Source organism: Gymnogyps californianus, chromosome 1 (assembly GCF_018139145.2).
Source record: "Gymnogyps californianus isolate 813 chromosome 1, ASM1813914v2, whole genome shotgun sequence".
NCBI lineage: Eukaryota > Metazoa > Chordata > Aves > Accipitriformes > Cathartidae > Gymnogyps > Gymnogyps californianus.
The window spans coordinates 2,371,232-2,390,149 of NC_059471.1; the positions used below are offsets into that span (position 1 = coordinate 2,371,232).

General features: G+C 45.7%; 1 protein-coding gene across 2 annotated transcripts in view; it reads left to right on the forward strand.

The window, feature by feature from the left end:
* Nucleotides 1-18,918, forward strand: part of GDPD5 (glycerophosphodiester phosphodiesterase domain containing 5) — a 173,997-nt gene that overhangs the window by 136,063 nt on the left and 19,016 nt on the right. For both annotated transcript variants that reach the window (XM_050913564.1, XM_050913572.1), the window contains exons 7-9: nucleotides 1,963-2,056; nucleotides 5,720-5,865; nucleotides 16,213-16,295. In XM_050913564.1, the coding sequence (XP_050769521.1) occupies nucleotides 1,963-2,056; nucleotides 5,720-5,865; nucleotides 16,213-16,295 (323 nt within the window). The remainder of the gene's footprint in view (nucleotides 1-1,962; nucleotides 2,057-5,719; nucleotides 5,866-16,212; nucleotides 16,296-18,918) is intronic.

Below are 18,918 nucleotides of genomic sequence, written 5' to 3' on the forward strand. Positions count from 1 at the left end.
CTGAGGCTGGGTGTGACTCATAGTTGCTGGAGGGAGAGGGCAATTCCTCCTCTTGGTTTGGCTAGCAATGCTCTGGATGTTGGTGTCCAGGCCTGGAGCATCATGCTCTTCCCAGTTCTATGGGAGGAGTACTCTGGGTTTGTTTTTACGTTGCACATACATTTATATATATCTAAAAAAGAATGCAACTTCTGTGCTTTAGTCCTGTTTTAAGAAAGACTTGTGGTATGCTGCAGGGCTATATAAGTATTAGAGGAAAATAGTTACAAACTTAATTTTGTGATAGACCTGCTCTCTATTCCTTTTTTCCTCTTCCTCAAAAAGGGGTCCAAAAATATTTTGCTCATGAAAGGCTTGAGAGGTTTTACTGGTGATTTTACTGGTAATCACTGCTGTATATTTGGGACTACACAAATATATGCAAATACAAGGGGGGAAAAATAGCATTCACACAAGTGACTAATTTCAGAAGTGCTTCCCTTTTCTTGTTTTTTAAAGATTTAGGCAGGCAGTTGGGGAACAGAAGCATGATTCAGAGGATCCATCTCAAACTTTCTCTCGTGGTGATACACCACAGTGATACAGTCCAGTGTGTTCATAGAATCATAGAATAGTTTGGGTTGGAAGGGACCTTTAAAGGTCATCTAGTCCAACCCCCCTGCAATGAGCAGGGACATGTTCAACCAGATCAGGTTGCTCAGAGCCCCGTCCAACCTGGCCTGGAACGTTTCCAGGGATGGGGCATCTCCCACCTCTCTGGGAACCTGTGCCAGTGCCTCACCACCCTCATTGTAAAGTCTTCCTTATATCTAGTCTGAATCTCCCCTCTTTCAGTTTAAAACCATTCCCCCTTGTCCTATCGCTACAGGCCCTGCTAAAAAGTCTGTCCCCTCTTTCTTACAAGCCCCCTTTAAGTATTGAAAGGCTGCAATAAGGTCTCCCCGGAGCCTTCTCTTCTCCAGGCTGGACAACCCCAACTCTCTCAGCCTGTCCTCATAGGAGAGATGTTGCACCCCCTCTGATCACTTTGGTGGTCCCCTCTGGACCCGCTCTAACAGGTCCGTGTCTTTCCTGTGCTGAGGACCCCAGAGCTGAACGCAGCACTCCAGGTGGGGTCTCACCAGAGCGGAGCAGAGGGGCAGAATCCCCTCCCTCGACCTGCTGGCCACGCTGCTGGTGATGCAGCCCAGGATAGGGTTGGCTTTCTGGGCTGTGAGCCCACGTTGCCGGGTCATGTCCAGCTTGTCATCCACCCGTACCCCCAAGTCCTTCTCCTCAGGGTTGCTCTCAATCCCTTCATCCCCCAGCCTGTATGGATACTGGGGGTTGCGCTGACCCAGGTGCAGGTCCTTGCACTTGGCCTTGTTGAACCTCATGAGGTTCATGTGGGCCCACTTCTCGAGCTTGTCCAGGTCCCTCTGGATGGCATCCTGTCCCACAGGTGTGTCAACCTCACCACTCAGCTTGGTGTCGTTTGCAAATTTGCTGAGGGTGCACTCCATCCCACTGCCTATGTCACTGATGAAGATACTAAACAGTACTGGTCCCAGTATGGACCCCTGAGGGACACCACTCGTCACTGATCTCCATCCGGACATTGAGCCATTGACCAATGTTCAACTGGACTACAAGAAATTTAAAACTTGGTGGCACCAGGAGCCTTACTTGAATTTGCATGGTGTCTAAGGGGCTTTTTCCAAATATGTGTGTTATTGGGTGAGCTCTTCCCCAAGAAGGGATTTAGAGCTTTCCTGCTTTGCCTTCACAGTGGCCTGAGTGCCAAAGGCATGTTTTGGAAGAAGAGATGGCCAAAACAGATGCAGGAGCCTGATGTAGGAATGGTGTGAAATTCAACTGGAAACAGAGTGGTCTGATGTACTATGGAGCCTGCAAGATCAATGAATTTGCAAGGTGCTGGGGTGTTTGTCATCATTTTTTCTCTCCTGTTCTTGTGTCCTGCAGGCCACAGCCCCTTTCTTGCACATAGGAGCGCTTGTGGCGGTCACGGCCCTGTCGTGGTTGATAGCGGGGCAGTTTGCACGAACGGAGAAAGCCAGTGAGTACCACTCATGTCCTTCCGTGGTGGTTAGGGGCTGGTGGGTGGCTGTTGGGGTGTTGAGTCCTCCCGTTGGGAACCAGGTGGCAGGAGGCAGTGCTGGTTCCTTCCCTGGGCTCAGCAGCCTCCGGCTCAGCCGCGCTGGGGAGGTGGATGCTGTCCTAGAGTAACCTGGCTGAAACTGGAGTGGGTGAATCTGGTCTGGGGTGCATCCAGATCCCACAGTTGCTGCTTTGTGGTCAGAAGCGCACCAGGGTTGGAGGTGAAAGGGCTGTTTTCAATGATGCAATGAATAAAAGCATCCGTATTTCCATCAGTCTGCTTTAGAAAACATAAATGCACCCTCCGCAGCTAATGTGCCGTGTTCTTCTCTGGATCTTATAAGCACTTCTCCCTTCCCCCATCTCCTTGGCTCTTCTTCAAAAGCCAGATCCACCTAGAAGTGCAGGTGAAAGCCTTCATGGACTTGTCACTTGTGATGGAGAAGCACCTAGAGGGCTCAGTAGAGATCTGGTCCCCTGATGGTTAGGTGCTGCCTTAAATGCACGCTGAGACATGGTCAAAGGTGTAAGAGAGCAGAGTGGTGAAGGACACACTGAACCCAGCTGCTCTTGTTGATGGCCCTGTCCACTGAAATAAGCTCTTCTGTGCATCTCCCCTGTCCTACCTCGTTGGCAGGGGTTCTCCCAAACCTGAGCTGTTCCTCTAGGTTTTCTTACGAAATAATTTGATCCTTCCGTGCCCTCAGAAGTGTTTTTCTTCAGGGCGTCCATGGATGTTCTCAGACATTTGTGCCAGCTCCAGAAAAATTATTTTAATTGGTATTTAACCTGCAGCAAAATACAAGCCCTGGAAGGATTTGGCAGCACTTGCGAAAGACTTCCAAGAAGTGGGAGTTAAGAATGAGGAAACGGTGTCTGAAGATGGAAAGATTTTTGATATCCAGAGAGACCTTTCAAAGAAAGAATTGCTCTGCCTTAATTCATAAATATGCCAATAAAGCTGTACCTGGTTCTTCTTAAATATGTCCTAGCATGTAATTAGCCTGCCAGTTGAGGGAGGATTTGCGGTTACGCCTAGAGCAGAGACTGCATGTGCTCCTTCTGAATTCCTCATACTTTTTTCTCTTGCAGCTGAGTTCCCTGAAAATGGCTTTTTGTTTGTTTGTTTTTAATAAGCCAGGGAGCTGTTTTCCTTCTCTTTTTCTGCTCCTGGGTTCGGGGGTTTTTTTGTTTGTTTTTAAGGAAAAACATTCATCTCTTCTGTACCATTGGATCTTAAAGTTACTTCAAGGTCATTTTACTTGTGAAAGGTATCTTACCTGGAGGAGTTTACAGACTTTTTGGTACAGATATGTTTGACATGGTGGTGTTAAAAATGGAAGGGAAGAACTGAAATCTCTGAGAGAACCTACAGTCGCTTGTAATGGGGAAATAAGATTTCACTCACTAATACTAAACTTTTGGAAATAACTGGTGCAGCTGCAGTCATTGGTGCAACAATCTGTTCTTGTCGTTTTTGAGGCACGTGACAATCTTCAACTGGCTTTTTTACTGAGCAAACTTACACTGGTGTTTTTGGTTTTGGGTTTTTTTTTTTTGTTCCCCCTATGCTGCTTTTTCCGAACCTGGAGAACAGAAAGTTTTTGAACAGCTACAGTGTTTTAAAAGGTAGTAGCTTGTTTTCAAAACTTGCTTTTGCGGTCAGATAGAAGACATTGGACTCAAAGCATCCATGGAAGCCTTGAGTAGCAAACAGCAGCGTGAGCAACATGCTCTTCCAGGAGCCCAAACTAGGCTGGAGTGGTCACTAAGAGCAGGAGGAATGGAGAAGGAAGGCTTGCGTCTAAACGTTGTTGTTGTTGGTGTCATGTTGTAGAAAGTGGGCAATTTATCTGTCCTGCACTTGGCTTGGGTGGTCACCAGGAGAGCTTCTTCCATACAGACCAACCAACCATGCATGTATTTCTTTTCAGGTTTTTTGTGCATGGTCTCAGTTCCCACATATGCATGGCTGGGTGAGGTCTTCAGCTCCATTTTAACATGGTTTGTGACCCATGCTGGGCCATCCTTTCCTTGTGGGTGCAGTCCAATGCTAAAAATATTTGGAAGCCCGTGCATTTCATGTGGTGCTTGCCTTTAGTCTGAATCTGAGCTGTTTAATCCCTAAACTGGAGTACCAGGAAGGAAGGGACCAGATTCTTTGCGCAGCCTGAGACTTTGCTGACAATTAGGCTGACTTTCAAAGCCTGGCTAGTGTGTGGTGTTCCTGGGGTGAGCAAGAACTGGGTCAGGATCACGTCCTGTGTCCGTCTGGAGGTTTTGATGCCGGTAACACAAAACTCCAGGGCACCATACCTTTATGGTGCAGAACGCAGCGTGAGCTCGCTTAGCAAGATGCCATTCAGTTCCTTGAGTGCTCTGTGGGTGATTGACATCTCTTCCAGAGAGGAGGAAAAATTAGCTGGCAAAGTTACTAGTGTTACTTTCTGGCTTGTAGGAACATGTCTGAATGAGGCTATTAGATGCTGGAAGCAAAAAGCAGCTTATTTATGTGTGAAACCAGATCAGTTGTGGTCAGGACCAGAGCTGGGCTGTTCTGTCCTTCCCCTAAAAAAAAAAAAAACCCCACCTTCTCCATCTTGCGTCCATTGCAAATATTTGTTTTAAAGGGTTTTTTTGGAGGTCCTCCCTCGAGTTCCAAAGCCTTAATGAATTTGCAAAATAAATAATAATAAAAAAAATAAAAAATGAGGTCTTCTGCTTTAATATCTGTGGTTTCAAGTGACTCCAAATAGCTCAGGAGTTCAAAGGTGCCTGTTGTTCTTTATAAGGGATACATGTCTGTTGGGTACAAGGGGTGTTTCTGTTGCGCTGTCAGCACCTTCAAAAGATTCCCAGATACTTTGGACTTTGTGAGGAGTCACTGGTAGTCGGAGGCGGGCGGCTAAGGCATGGCGTGGGCGGCAGGACTGCTCATCTGGCCCCAAGTGCTGCAGCCAGCGCCCTCTTTGCTGCATTTGCTGGTCTTGTAATATTGCCTCTTGCAGAGACCCCGGGGAGTACAGCACCCTCCCAACCCAAGGATTTATTTAAACATGTCCAGCTTAAATCAGTAAAACATTATTGCAAATTAACTCAGTTCTGGCTGGCACAAATCCTAATGCAGAAGCAGTTAAAGTGGCGTTGCCCTGGCTGAAATGGGTGATGTTGGTGAACCACCAATGTAAACACAAGTGATGTAAAGCCAAGTGATATTAAATGCACCGACATGGTGCTGTGACTTATTTGTAGATATGTTTAACTGGTGAACTATTTCTGCTGTCAGGCAGAGCAAAATTTGGTGCTGTCCCACCCAAAGGACTGGGAATCAGCAGTGTTTTGGGCTACATTGCTGGGACTTTAAGCAATTCGCTTAACTTTTGTTTCCCCAGTACGAAATGAAGTGAAAACCTCCCTCAGGACTTGATTAGCTCAAAGAGATTTTTTTAAAAATAGGATATGTTTTTCCCTAAACACAGAGCTCTGCTGTTGTACTAGGGGCAATGGCTGTAGACCAGTCTCTCCTCTGGAGGAAGACGAAGGTGTCTTGACTTTGCTCCTGTGGTGTGAGGAGGTCAGGACCACCATTTTCACCAGCTCTTTCTCTCTCTTTCCGTCTCAGCTTCTCAGATGCTGATGTTCACTGCATACCTCGCAGTTGTAGTTGCACTTTACCTCGTCCCCCTCACCATCTCGTCCCCTTGCATAATGGAGAAGGCGGCTCTGGGACCGAAGCCAGCCATTATAGGTCACCGCGGAGCACCGATGGTGAGTAGGCTCACATTATTAGTACTGTGTTGTCTGACTCTTCTGCCTGTGTAAAGGATGGTACCGGATCTGATGGTCTCCAGGCTGCTCTCCAGAGAATATATATGGCAAACGTAGCTTTGAGGCACCCCTCCTGGCTAGAATTACTGCGGTCATAAATCAGTACATGAAGCCAGAGTCAAGTCACACCCCAGATGTTCTAGATGCCTTACAAACAAAAGGGCAATCCTTGCCTTGCTCAGGGTGGTTTGTGCCATTCCATTTTTTCTGGCTGTTAGTTCTGCTGGTTTTTGCTCTCCAGGCTTGGCCCTTGAGCTGCAGCAGTAGAAGTTTGTGATTTTTTTTTTTTATTATTTAATTTTTTTTTTAGAGCTTGAGGCTCAGTCTTCGTGCCCTTTGCAGGACCTCACCAGCAGTGGTTAAACTGAGCTCACAGCAAGATGCCTTGAGTATGTGGCAATCTGGAAAAACAAACACACAAACAAGCTGTGCTGACCCTACATGACTGCACGGTACTCTTGCAATGCAGATCATCATGAGACTGGGTGAGGTGATGAAACATTCCTGTCATCTGCCTCTGGGTAGACCTTGAAATCATAATTATATAGTACTTTCTTCTCCAAGGTTTCTGGACATGTCCAGGCTAAAGATGGAGCCTATTGGCTTGGGCACAGCCCTGGGCTTGGATAACACTGTCCTGTGGTGTTTGGACGTACTGGCCTGGGTCTCTGGTCTGGGTGCTTCTGTACGGAGGTCTGTTGCATAGTTGTACCTCCATCTCTCTCTGCTGGTTGATTGACTTCAGACGAGATAGCATACTGCAGTGTAGGCATGGGCCTTGCGAACAGGTTTGGTTGTTGTTTTTTTTTTTTTAGGTCGTGCAACTAACTTTTTTGCTGACGTTCAAAGCAGAAAAATGTATTTGTATAGGCTGTCAGAACCTATTTGGCAGGCTGGAGCGTGCTTGAGCTCCTCTCCAAGTCCAAGAGTGTGCACTAGGGGAGTTTGCTAGGTGAGATAAACACTTGTCATGACACAGAAGTATTTTATTTTAGTTCTCTTTATTTTTAATGATTTCTTTCTTTAAGCAATCTCTTGAAATGCCAGCTTAATTTGCATCACTCTTTTAACTATATTGCCTCTGTGGGTGGTGGAATGAAGTTCTGGGCATGATAAATGCTCTTTCCTATCCTACTGAGTTTGTACCAACCATGAAGGCCAGAAGAAGCCAAGTGAGAACTTCTGCTCTGCAGGCTTTCTGCATGGCAGGAAATCACAAAACCTGTTAGGAGATTTTCTTCCTGTGGGGTTTCCAGGCCTGTGTGCCCCCCATAGCCTTCTAAAGAAACTAAACAGCAGACAAATTCCTTCTATCTTCCAAACAGTTTACATAAACCTTATCCCAAGGTTTATGGCAAGACTCCCAGCAGAGACTTGGCCTTTTGCTTTGCTTCATGTTCTTCTTTGGAGCCAGCAAACACTCCTTGCAGTGTGGAATAAACCTATCTGGGAAGATGCTGCTTGCATGTTAGGGTGCAGAGGGTTGCAATGGTTGATCAAGAGCTATGGTGGAGGACACTCAGTGCTGCGTGTGGAACTGTGGCCCAGGTGTTGTTCAGCAGGGTGCATCCCTCCCCTTCACCATTCCCTGATACACAGAGCTGGTTGTCTGTTAGCAGCAGATGGTCTGTTCTGAAGCCCTCAAGAAGCAAGATCAGAGACTAGCGAGCCTTGTTCCAACCTCCAAGCAATAGTCTGCATGTCCCATGATGAGCTGGCAGTAGGTTTATCCAACTGCTTTGCCTTTGCTGTATGTGTAGAGAGTGTCCTCCGACTGTGCCCTTGAATGGCAAAGCTGAGATGGGATAAGAAAGATGAGGACCAGAAAGAGGTGGTCAAAGCTGCCTTCTGTGCTTCCATCTATGCCTAGCTTTTCACTATATCAAATGTCACCTTGCATTTGAAGAGCTCCACCTACAGTGCGAGTCCTCGGGTTGCACTAAGTCATATCTGCTTGGAAACTAATGATTTTAAAGCCTTGCCAGAAGGCATTTCTGCTAATAGGGTCTTGTTTCACTGGGCTGCTTGCTACGCTTTTGCTGTTGAGCCCAACTGTACGTAGATTTAGTTTGGAGAAATGGCCAAGTGGAGCTGGGGAGGAGGAAATAGCCCAGAGAAGAGTCTGGAGACTGGGCTGTAGGACGCAGACATCCTCCCTTGGGCAACGTCAAGATCAAAAGTCTGCAGAGCCTGGGAGTTTGGGACCTGAGGTGAAACTAGATCTAGTGGGACTGGAGATGATAAAAAGCGATGCAATATTTGCCTTCAAATCTCCTGAAGCAAGACAAATGTGATTTGCTGTGCAGACAAATATGCTCTCTGATAGAGCCTGAGAGCTGGTTGCTTTCCCTGGCTGGCAGGACTGGGTCCATAATATTGCATCTGCATGTCCAACGCTCTTATACCAGAAAGACACAAATGCAACTGAGTGCTCTTCTGACAAAAGCCAGCAAAAGAGATCCATGGGATGGATGGAGACGCTTGTTGTCCTGAAATAAAGGATTTGTTGGGACCATGGCATATGGGGCAAAAGGTGGTGAGATGGAGAGTTTCCCAGGAAAGCTGTAGATGTGTGCACTTCCTGAGGGATACAGTGCTGAGGGATACTGATCCATCAGTGCATGCAGCCTGCTCCTCGAACAGGGGCACCGATCTTCCTTTGCACTCCAGAGCCTGCTTTCCTCCGTGCATGCGCACAGCCTGTCTCTCTTCTCTTGTCCCTTTAGGATTTTTAAGAGCAGTATTCATAGCGTCTGTGTGAGCGCGACTCAACTGCTGTCCTTGTTCTGTGGAGGAAAAAAAGTGAGGAACAGAGGCCATATGGCTCATAGTTTGTCTTGAAACACTGGAGGAGGGAAAAAGTCCTTGCATTTTAAGTAGTAAGAGAAAATCAGAATCCGTCCTGGCTATCTGTAGCTAGAGGAAGCGTGGCTTTTTGCAGTACAGGAGAGCTACTGGTTCTACACTGGCTGACCGTTTGTCTGTAGTGGTAATGCTCCTCCAAGCAACATCCCTTTGGTATCATCCTGTTCCCCCACAAGCTTTAATTCACCGCTAGAAAGGCTCTTCCCTATGACGACTCCTACCTTCCCTTGCCTAAATGTCATCCAGTCATGCCCACTTTTCGCTATGCTAAATGTCCGTTCCCATCAGGGTGCTGTCTGAAAACCCTTTCTCTTAGCAGGCGTTTAGTTCATCAATCAGTTTCTTTTCAAAGGCTCTTTTAAAATGAACTATTCAGCCTCCAGATCTGTTTCTGTCCTTCTGGACTCCCATCAGGAGAGCATCAGGGTTGTGGCAGCAATGTGCTGGGAATCGAGGGCTCCAGCCCTCGCTTGATGTCTGTTGGTTTGAAAGGGTCTTGTCCTGATGGGTACAGGAATCATCTGACACCCCAAAACATAAGATGGGGTTCTCTGTAAATTTTGCATGTTAATATGTTAAGCTTTTCAGATGGTTTTATGAGCAGATGTCTGTTGTCTTTGGTCTTCCATCTCTTTTATTCTTCTTACAGAAATCTAGTTGCATTTTGTTTTCAGTGGCAATAGACTTGACTGCCTTCTCCCTGTGATAGTAAATATGCCACTTATGCTGAGGATAACCCAAAACAAGGGTAGGAGGTAAAAGCTGGGACCAAATCTGAGATGGAAATTAGGAACTTCAGTAGGACACCAACTTCTACGGCCATTTGCACCTTTAAAGTCTTCTCCCAAATGTCTTTCCTCGCATGGTGCTTTGGATTGAGGCAGGTTGTCTTTGCTTTTGGGATCTGAAGAAGGTGCTGTCCATAATGTTGAATCCTACTTGCTTTTAGGTTGTTAGTCCTAAATATACGTTCCTTATAAAAATAATTAGGGTCATCATGATGATCTTTGATCTCAAATTGTAGGTAAATCACCCAAAGGATTAATAATAGCAAGGACTTATCTGAGCAAGAGCTCTATCTGTCTCCTTGGAAACCTTCATGAAGTCTGGAAACTCACCTCCCGTTACTGGGACCAGAAGGATACTGGTTGGTCTAAAAACAATCAGGCTAAACCTGTGGAAACCATCCAAGCATGTCGGAGGCAAGAACAGCTCTTGATTTCAGAGCTGGCGGCTACAAATAGCATTGAAATAAATGCTTTTGGCAAGCCACCCGTACAGCTGGTTTTCGGCATGTCTTAAAAGCACTGAGAGAGACTGTGCCAAAACAGCTGTCCGTGTGCCGCGAAGCATGCAGCGCTCATGCCGTCGAGCTCCTTCCTGCACGGCAGACGATGTCCATCTCCTTGCTGAGTGCAGGCACCGTGCCGGAGGAGCATTTTTCGGCGGTGCTGACTCATTGGCTTCGTACAACTCCGGAGTGGAAAAGTACCCATTGCTGGGACAAAGTGCCTTGGTGGGCAGCCAACGTCTCATTGCGCTTAGGAGTTGCCTCTTGGGTTACTGCATGGGAATGTTTTGCCTCGACAGGGAGTGTGTCATTCTATTCCCAGGAAAATTCCAGCAAATATGGCCTTGCACATGTGGAGTTTTTATTTAATTTTTTTTTTGGCACCTGAAGGTTGAAGCCTCCAATATATGTTGGCGTTCTCACAGAGATGCTGTTTTGTCATCTTGTGGTGCCAACTATCAATAGAAACAGTAATGAAGACTTCTGGATGGGATTGTGGCTTGTTGGAGAGCTTTCAGCTAATGAAGAACTAGTGATTTCTTTCTGTTGTTTTGGGGGTTTTGTTTTCTTGGTGGTTTTGAGGGCCTTTATTTCGTCTTATCTCGGGTACCAAAACTTTGCCACCACCTATTTGGGATGGCTTTGTTTTTTAAGGGCTCTGAAATGCTTTGGTTTGTACTGCTTGGGCTGCTGAAATCAAGAAGCATTTGGTTTTCTGTACGTCTTATGCACACCCACCTATTAAAAATATGGCCAGTTAGCCTGTCTGATGGTCCGATCGATAGTAACAAACAATCACAATTAGCATCTTCTGTCAGACCCGAGGAAAGGCTTGTGTTCATTGAAATAAATCTATGTAAGTTTAGGTAGTCTTTCATTAAATCAAGCTTCAGCTTTTTTGCGTGCAGTACAACAACAATGAGGTCTCGTCTCCTGTATCTAGTTATTAAATTTCTAATGGCTTTTTGCTTATGAGTTTATCCTGTTGTCCAAGGCAATCCTTTATTTTTTTTTTCTCTTTTTGTTTTGCGCTTTTTCCCTTCCTTTCAGTCTAGTTCAGCTGTTTCCGGAAGTGCTGGATACAGATGCTCTCTAAAATACCTAGAATTCCTAGGGATTAAAGATACATTTTATTTTATACAGTGTCATCATTGCCTCATAGTGACCTGGCACGATGGGACACTAATGCTGAAATCAACATACTGGCAGATCCCACACTAAATCCCATACAGGCAACTTCCAAAGGTCATCTTTTTTACAGGAAGGAAAATACCACTTTTTCAGGTATCACTTTAATCATGCCTTGTGTTTTTAGTCCAATTATTGGCTCATGAGGAGACTGATACTGGAAAGGAGAGATAACGGAGGGAAAATTAAAAAAAAATTAAAATTATGCTCCTGTTTCCAAAAGGATGAGAAAATATCCTTAAATCTTGTTGACGAAGCAAAGATCAAATCCTTTAGTGCAGCTCAGCGCACAATGCCAGAGGTGTGCAGTGGCCACAGTTACACTTCAGAACAGATTTGATTCTTTGCAAGCTTCTTCATTAGCCTCCCCAACATACAAATGGTGCAGTGGTTTTTAGTTTTGGTTTTTTTTTTTTTTGAAGGCCTGGCAAGGTGGCTAATTAGGGGAAAAATATAGTGTAGTGATGTCCAACTGTGGCAAGGCTACGCTGCTCTAACTAGCACGCTTTCATAATCTTCGTTAAGGAAGGCCCAAAGCTCTTGACTCCATTTGAAAGCATTTGCAATTGACTGCTGAGCACAAAAATAGTCAAAATGAGTTCATCCGTGGGTAATTTTCTGGAAATTACTTGCTGCGTCTCTGTAGCAGGAAGAAATGAATAGTAGCCTGATTTTTTGCAAGGGATGAGCCTATCAAACCAAGCGCAAAGAGAAGGAACAGCTTCTAGAAACCCTGCACAAGGTCTGTCTGTGGCTTTCAGTGGATGTTGGCATGGTTTATATAGGACAGAGGTTTTGCAGTGAAATCATTGCTTTGTGCCCCAGGGCTTCCTTTACTTCAGCACTGGTTTCTTAAGAAATCGGTTGTGTCCAGTTGCACTGGATCACTGCAAACCTGGATTTGGGTTTTAGACGTAACGTGCCTGAATGTATTGTATCAAGGAGGAAAACCCATCAAAGAAACTGGAGGGAGACAGAGCGAAATGCAAGCAGAAAGATTATACATTTATTTAGTTATTGCAGGTTTGCTGTAAAACCTTTTAAAAAAAGAAAAATCAGCACTAACCTCAGCAAGTGACTTCTGTACCAGCAACTGTCCCGCTTGGTTGCATCTCTGCCCTAAACATGCTGAATTTGGGGGTTCAGCTCCCTCTTTCTTGGAGGGAGACAGAGACGGGCTGGGATGACGGAAATATCTGTTACTTGGATTCTCTCTTTTCACAAAAAAACTCGCATTGTAAGGGATATGAACTCCTGGTACAGAGAGATCCTGCCTCCAAAGTGGTGCCAGGGGAACCTCCAGGAACAGGCAGCATCTGATTTTAGGGGACAGGGTTAAATTTGCTTTCCTGGCTTTCTGGTTGACCTTTACTGGGTTATGTCATCGGTGTGAGTGGCTTGTTCAGTCCCCTCAAGACTAGGATTGACCGAGAGGTTTGGAAACCGGGGAGGGCAGCTTTCTGCATCGATGACGGACTCATTTAGAGATGCAATTATTTATAACAGGGTGACTGGCTCTGGCCAGGTTAGGAGCTTACCCACCACAAGCTCAGAAGAAGCTGACGTCTTTGCCTGGAAGACTTATAAACTGCTTTTCAAAAGCTTCTGATGTACAGGGAATCGGGCTGTCAAGTAATAGCATTGTGGCGTTATAGAGACTGCCCAGCACATGCCATCGTGAGGCACGGTGTTACGGAGAGCACTTCTGCTGATGTCCGTGCTGTTTGCCGATTCAGAGCAGCCAGAGATGTTCATCCATCTGTGATGCTCTTCAAGAAGGATGCTCTTCACTTCTAGTGGTGTTGTGATGAAGGTGACGTTACAGCTCCTAAGTACGTATTTGGATGGTGGGACCTTAAGTGACAATCTGGTCTTAGGACAGTTTTAAAATGCTGTTTCTTCTGCAAAGCTGCATTTTCCACACAAATCTGGCCAGAGTTTTGTAAGTTTATTTATCTTGCGTTTGGGATCAAGTTCCTGGGAAAGGAATGGATGTGCCTCATATCTGAGCGGCCGCAGGCAGCCCTGGGGGGTCCACTTAAGTTTTGCCCTTCTTGAAGAGTGAAGCTTGGTCTGCAAGCTCTGTAGGGGCTAAAGATGAGGCAGGAGTGGGATATTCTACTCCTGGGGCTGGGATCATCTCTCCACGGGGTTAAGCTCAGTGGCAATTGTCTGAGTGCTGAGGATGGGACAGTCCTAGAGTGCTGAGTTTTAAAACTCAATGTAAATCTCAGGTTTTAGCTCACTGCAACCTGTATTATAGCACTGCCCCTAAGATACATGAACATCACTGCTATCTTTACACGGCCAAATTTGTCCAGTCTGGCAAACAGAAATCCCATCCCCAAAAGGCTGTTTGCCTGTTTGGTTGTCATCTATCACCTCCGCGTGCAGTCTCAGCTCTGTCTAAATTCACTTTTCCCCAGTCCAGCTGATGGAGGCTCTTGCGTATTGACTTGCCACCTCAGATCTGTTTGGCTCTGTGTTTCCTTCGAGTGCCTCCAGCAGCGGAGGCTGGGGCTCCCCTGTCACTTAGGTTAAAGCTTCCCCTGCATCTCCAACCAGCTGCATCTCAGGAGGGCTGGTGTCCAAGCAAGGCTTGACCCTGGCCCTGCAGAAACTGAAATACACTGAAAAGAGGCAAGAAGCATTTTTAATCATGTTATCAAACAGCAGAGCCTGTGCCCTCTCTGGGTTAGGATTCTGCTGTGCCACAGTTTGCTGTACAGGTAAGACACGAGAAGACCTTGGTCATGCTGGTCCACTTCTAGAGAGGTGGAACACTGTTGCAGCCATGCTTGTTTGCCTTCGTTAGCCCTGATTCATGCAATATGAGCTCTTCATTGTGTAGGTGGGTAACACTGGCGTTGTCCTACCTGTGTTGAAGGGTTTTACATTGATTGCTTAGTGGAGGTAGTCCAACCTGCCCTTCCCAGTCTCCCTTAGCCTGGGAGATGATTTACAACTCGGTACACTTTGCTTTTCTATTCCTTGTATGTCCACATCCCCGGCGAGACTGCTTATAGTGGTGTGGGTTCAAGATGTGGTGTCACATCTTGAGCTGGGACATCTACCCGGCAACCCTTCCTGACAGGCTGGTGAGCTTGCATTGCCCTTTGGTTTCTCTAGCTCAGCTGTCTCACGTTTGAAGACTACTCACTTTATTTCCTTGTGATTGCTGCAGTCTCCGAAAGCAAATATTGAGCGTTACCCTGTAGAGAGAGGATCACCTTGCGGTGTTATCCTGAGGAAACCTGAGCTACTTGGGAGGGGAAACCCGAGATGCTGAAAGCAACCCAAGGAGATGGAGCAAGGCTGGATGGGATCTTCAGATCTTTGTGGCTGCTGCTCCCTGCTGACAGCTCTGGGCATCGTGCATATATTGCAAAAAGCTCTTTCAGCCCGACCTTGCGTGACCCAGTGCTGGGCTGTGCAAGAGGGTGTGATTGGGGGTGTTGCCTCTGTCTTCGCCTAGACAAGTCAGGCTTTGATTGGGAGCTTTTTTTAGGAAGATAACGTGCCTCTGTGTTGCCTTTGTTGAACAAACATAAAAATGAACTCGTATTGATGCGTGGCTTGAGCCAGAGGAATTCGGTAGAGAGATGCCGGAGCTATGTGAAGATTGTTGCTGACATTTGGTCTGATTATTTTACCCCAAAGCTTTGCTGACCTGAGCATCTATGGTGATCAGCTTATAAGAAAACAAGTGATTCTCAGAGACACCTTAAACTCTTGAGCAGGTTTTTATATTTATTGTGCATCTTGCTTGCATGGTGCATTTAGGCCTTTGTTCTTAATTATTCCTCTTTCCAACCCCTGAGTAATTCTTGAAAATCATGGGTTGTGAATGCTCATTGTGTCTTCATGGAAACTTACTGATCCTGGTGGTGGCAGAGATAAGTGGAAAAACAGGATATTACAGGTGCTCTAAACCTGAAAGTGAAATTGGAAAAAAGAAAATGATTTTTAAAAATAGCTTTATTTTGATGTGCTCATGTTGCAGTGCAGAAAAGCTGCCAGGTTTTCTCTCCACAGTTGTCTACTACTTTTTTTTTTTTTTCTGGTCTGCCTGTTGTTGGTTTATGGACGTTTTGGGGCTAGCTATACTGTACTGGTTTTGTAGAAAAACAAAGTATTTGTCTTCACACTATATTTTTAAACAAACCCGAATTCTGTTACCATCTGCTCCATTCAACAGGAAGGAATTTGAAACAAAATTTGAGTCCTTATATGTGATAGCCTTTGGGATAAATTTTTCTAGGCTTCAGGCTATTTTTTTAAATTGTTGTTAAAACTAACTAGAACATTTGTTATTAGAGAAATAAATGATTTTTAGACTGAGTAATAGATGACTTTATTGAATGAGTAGATGTGGAAATAAAGCGTGCTGGAGAAACTGTGGTCTAGTTGTTCTCCATGGTATGGATAATACCCTGGTTTATGGACTTTCTTCTTTCTATAATGGCATCGTAATCGCTGTTTGCATAGAAAAGTACGAGAATGAAGAACCGTTAAGGTGGTTTAGGTAGCTCTAGATATAACCTGTGAATAGAGAATTGGTATCACATGAACAATCACTTGCTCGGGGTCTTCAGCAAGCCACTGTCTGGGGGACCATGCTGGTGAGCAAATCTCTCATGCACTAATTTTGCACCAGATCTCAAACTAGCCGGGTTTCTGGCATTGCAAGCCACGATAACTCTGCATTGAATTCTATCCTGTGTGTGAAAGACCATCAGTGGAGGCAAACGCATTGGTCATCTCCAGACTTCAGTAAGATGCGATTCTGTCTGGGGAACGCTGGTACGCCAGTGTAACTAGCCAGTGCGTAATCTGCAAAATGAGATTGTTTTGGCTCCCTAATATCTCTAAACCTCGCTGACACCATTTTGCAAACATTTCCACTTACTATGAATCTTTCATTGCTCTTTTTTTCCCCATAGTTGGCACCAGAAAACACTCTGATGTCCTTCCAGAAGGCCGTGGAGCAGAAGATGTATGGAGTCCAAGCTGATGTTGTACTGAGGTAAGCCGGTGTGCTGGTTGGTCTGAGACTTTCTCTGCGGATGGCCCAAACCATGCTGATGGGTCTTTCCTGTCTGATGTGTGTCTGGTTGTTACTGCCCTTTCCCATTGAAAAGGGCTGTTGTGGTGAACGTATCCGATTAACTCCTAGCTGTCTCCATTCATAATGCACAGATGCTGCTAATTGTTTCACTGAGGTGACTAAAGGTGAAGTTGTCCAGGTGGGGGAACCTGGATACCTTTGTCATGAAACTAATCTTCATTTGCAGGAAGACTGTAGTTTATCCTAGAGTGTGGTTTATTGCAGTGAAACAGCACCTGGTTTCTAGCCTGGCTTGAAGTCAGCTGGCCTTGGGAAGAGACAGAACTGCTCAAATGTGACTTTTGCTGGGGTGCCCCGGGCGCAGAGAGAGCGGAGATCCCAAACTGACTCCATTGCACTGCAAGTCTTCAGGAGGGTTTTTACCAGCCTTGCAAAACTGTCACAAGAATTTAGCAGCCCAGGAGTAAGCCCTTTCTCCTCCTCCCCTCCCTCGCATGCCACTACTGCCGGGGGAAGGAGGAACCCAGTGATACTGCTGACTGTCAAAAAGTCATTCCTTGCAGGCAAATGTTGAGCTGAATTGACAAGGCCAATTTAGAAAGGCTTTAGAGAGGGTAACTTCAAGAACCATGCTTTGTTCCAGGAGTGTGATCATTCTTTAATATTCTTGTTCCGTTTCTGAACTGTGGTTTTTTGCTTGAGTTATGTAGATGTGCAAGAGGGCAGAAGTAGCACGAAGGGAGCAGTAGTGCTTTATCTTGGTGATCGCTCAGTTTGTCTCAGTTCCAGTTATAAACACAAGAAAGACTCAAAGCTGATATTTTCTCTTTCCCTGACTGCTTTGGAGGTTGGTGTTGATGGAAAGATGTTTTTGCCTGGTGGAAGAAGGGCTTCTGAAGTTTGTTAGGGTGCTTTTTTTTTCTTTGTGTAATTGTTTGAGAGCAGATGATATAAAAACTAAAGGAATTTCTTCCCACTGGGGAGTGGAAGGTCATTGTGGAAGGATAAAGTATGAATTGGGATGTACGTGATACAATTCTTGTTCTTTCCAAAATTAGTTCATTAAGTGTTGTGAAGGGACAACTACTTGACTGTCCAGACTCACAGATGAGCACTTGGCTCATGTGGCTGAATCAGTTGCTTCCATTAGCACTGGCCAAGGAGAAAGGTGGACTTTTGGAAGGAGGAGAGCTGGAAAAGCTCCAAGAGCTTTCCATGTTGCCACCCATCAGCCATCCCAGAGGAGCACTCCAAGCATCCGTAGCTTAAACAAAGCCCTTGATGGCCCAAGTATCTGAGGCCCTCTCTAGGAGACCCAAGCATCTTTATAAAAAGAGGACTCCGGTGACCTTCAGACCAAAAAGTGAGCTTTCAATCCAACTGACAGCAACTTTGGGGAGGGTTTGCGTCACAACACCCGTTGCTGTCCTTAGCCCTTTGAAAGACGCTCTTTGTGCCTGTGGCTGGATGGGTCCGCTCCACCTCTGATGTCCCCAGGACATCCCTCCTGGGATGTTTCCATGTTCTAGGCGCATATCAGCCATGGGTGGGCTGCTTGGACATACACTCAGACCCATCGCATCCTGCTCCCTACCCGTTACACACCCCAAACTGGGTGGCCCTGGTTATAAAGCCAGTGCTGGTTATAAAGTCAACTTTACTTCAAGCAGCAGGAGCATAGTATTGCTGTGTGTTCCTCTCTCATCTCCTACCTCCTCCCACACCTCTTCTTCTAAAGCTCTGATTTCTGTCTCTGAATTATTTTTTCAAACCTGTGCCTGCTAATACGTTGTGGTTAGCCTTGGGTAGTGCTGAGTGACTCCGTAAGGGTAAGGATTAGGAAGGAGGAAGCGAATATTAAGTGCCCTATAGGACTTAACCTTAACCGCACTGTGGTTAAGGCTTAGCAGTATCTGATGATGCTCTGCTGTGAGATGTTAAGACTTGCGCTTCTATCTCCCTTAAACACTGCACACTCTTAATTCTGCAGTTGCTTAACATCTTTTTTTTTTTTTCAAACTGTATTTATTAAAAACCCTTCTGATTGCAGCAGCGTGGTGTGCTGCTGAGCGTGGTATTGCTGTGTCAGCGTGTTGCTTCGGGTTGGAGGGGAAGTAGTTGGCACAGTGCATGCTAGAAATAGCAAATAGAGATGGCAGCGACCTTTGTGATAAGGGACTTCTGCCGGCAATGGTAAAGCTGAGGCAGCGTTTGCTCCATCATCTAAAACTCTTTTTTGTTTTCCCTCTAGCTCTGGGGGTGAGTACTCTGGGTTGTTGCCTAATTCAAATGGGTTTTGTATTTTAACCCCATCTCCTTTCCAGACTTATCTGAATCTCTTATTATGAAGATGGGCTCCTTGCTTTGGAAAATGTCATTGTAATCAGGCTGGCTGCCCTGGGTTTATCTTGATTTCTGAGTGCAGACAACTGTCCCCCTGCCCTTGATAGAAACAGTCACTGCCCTGCATGGTGTTACCACTGACCCAGTCACAGAAAATTGGGTGGAAGAAAGTTTAAAGAGCTTTTTAGGTTTCCGAGAACCATTGTTCTGTAATATCTAGATGGCTTAAAAACCACAG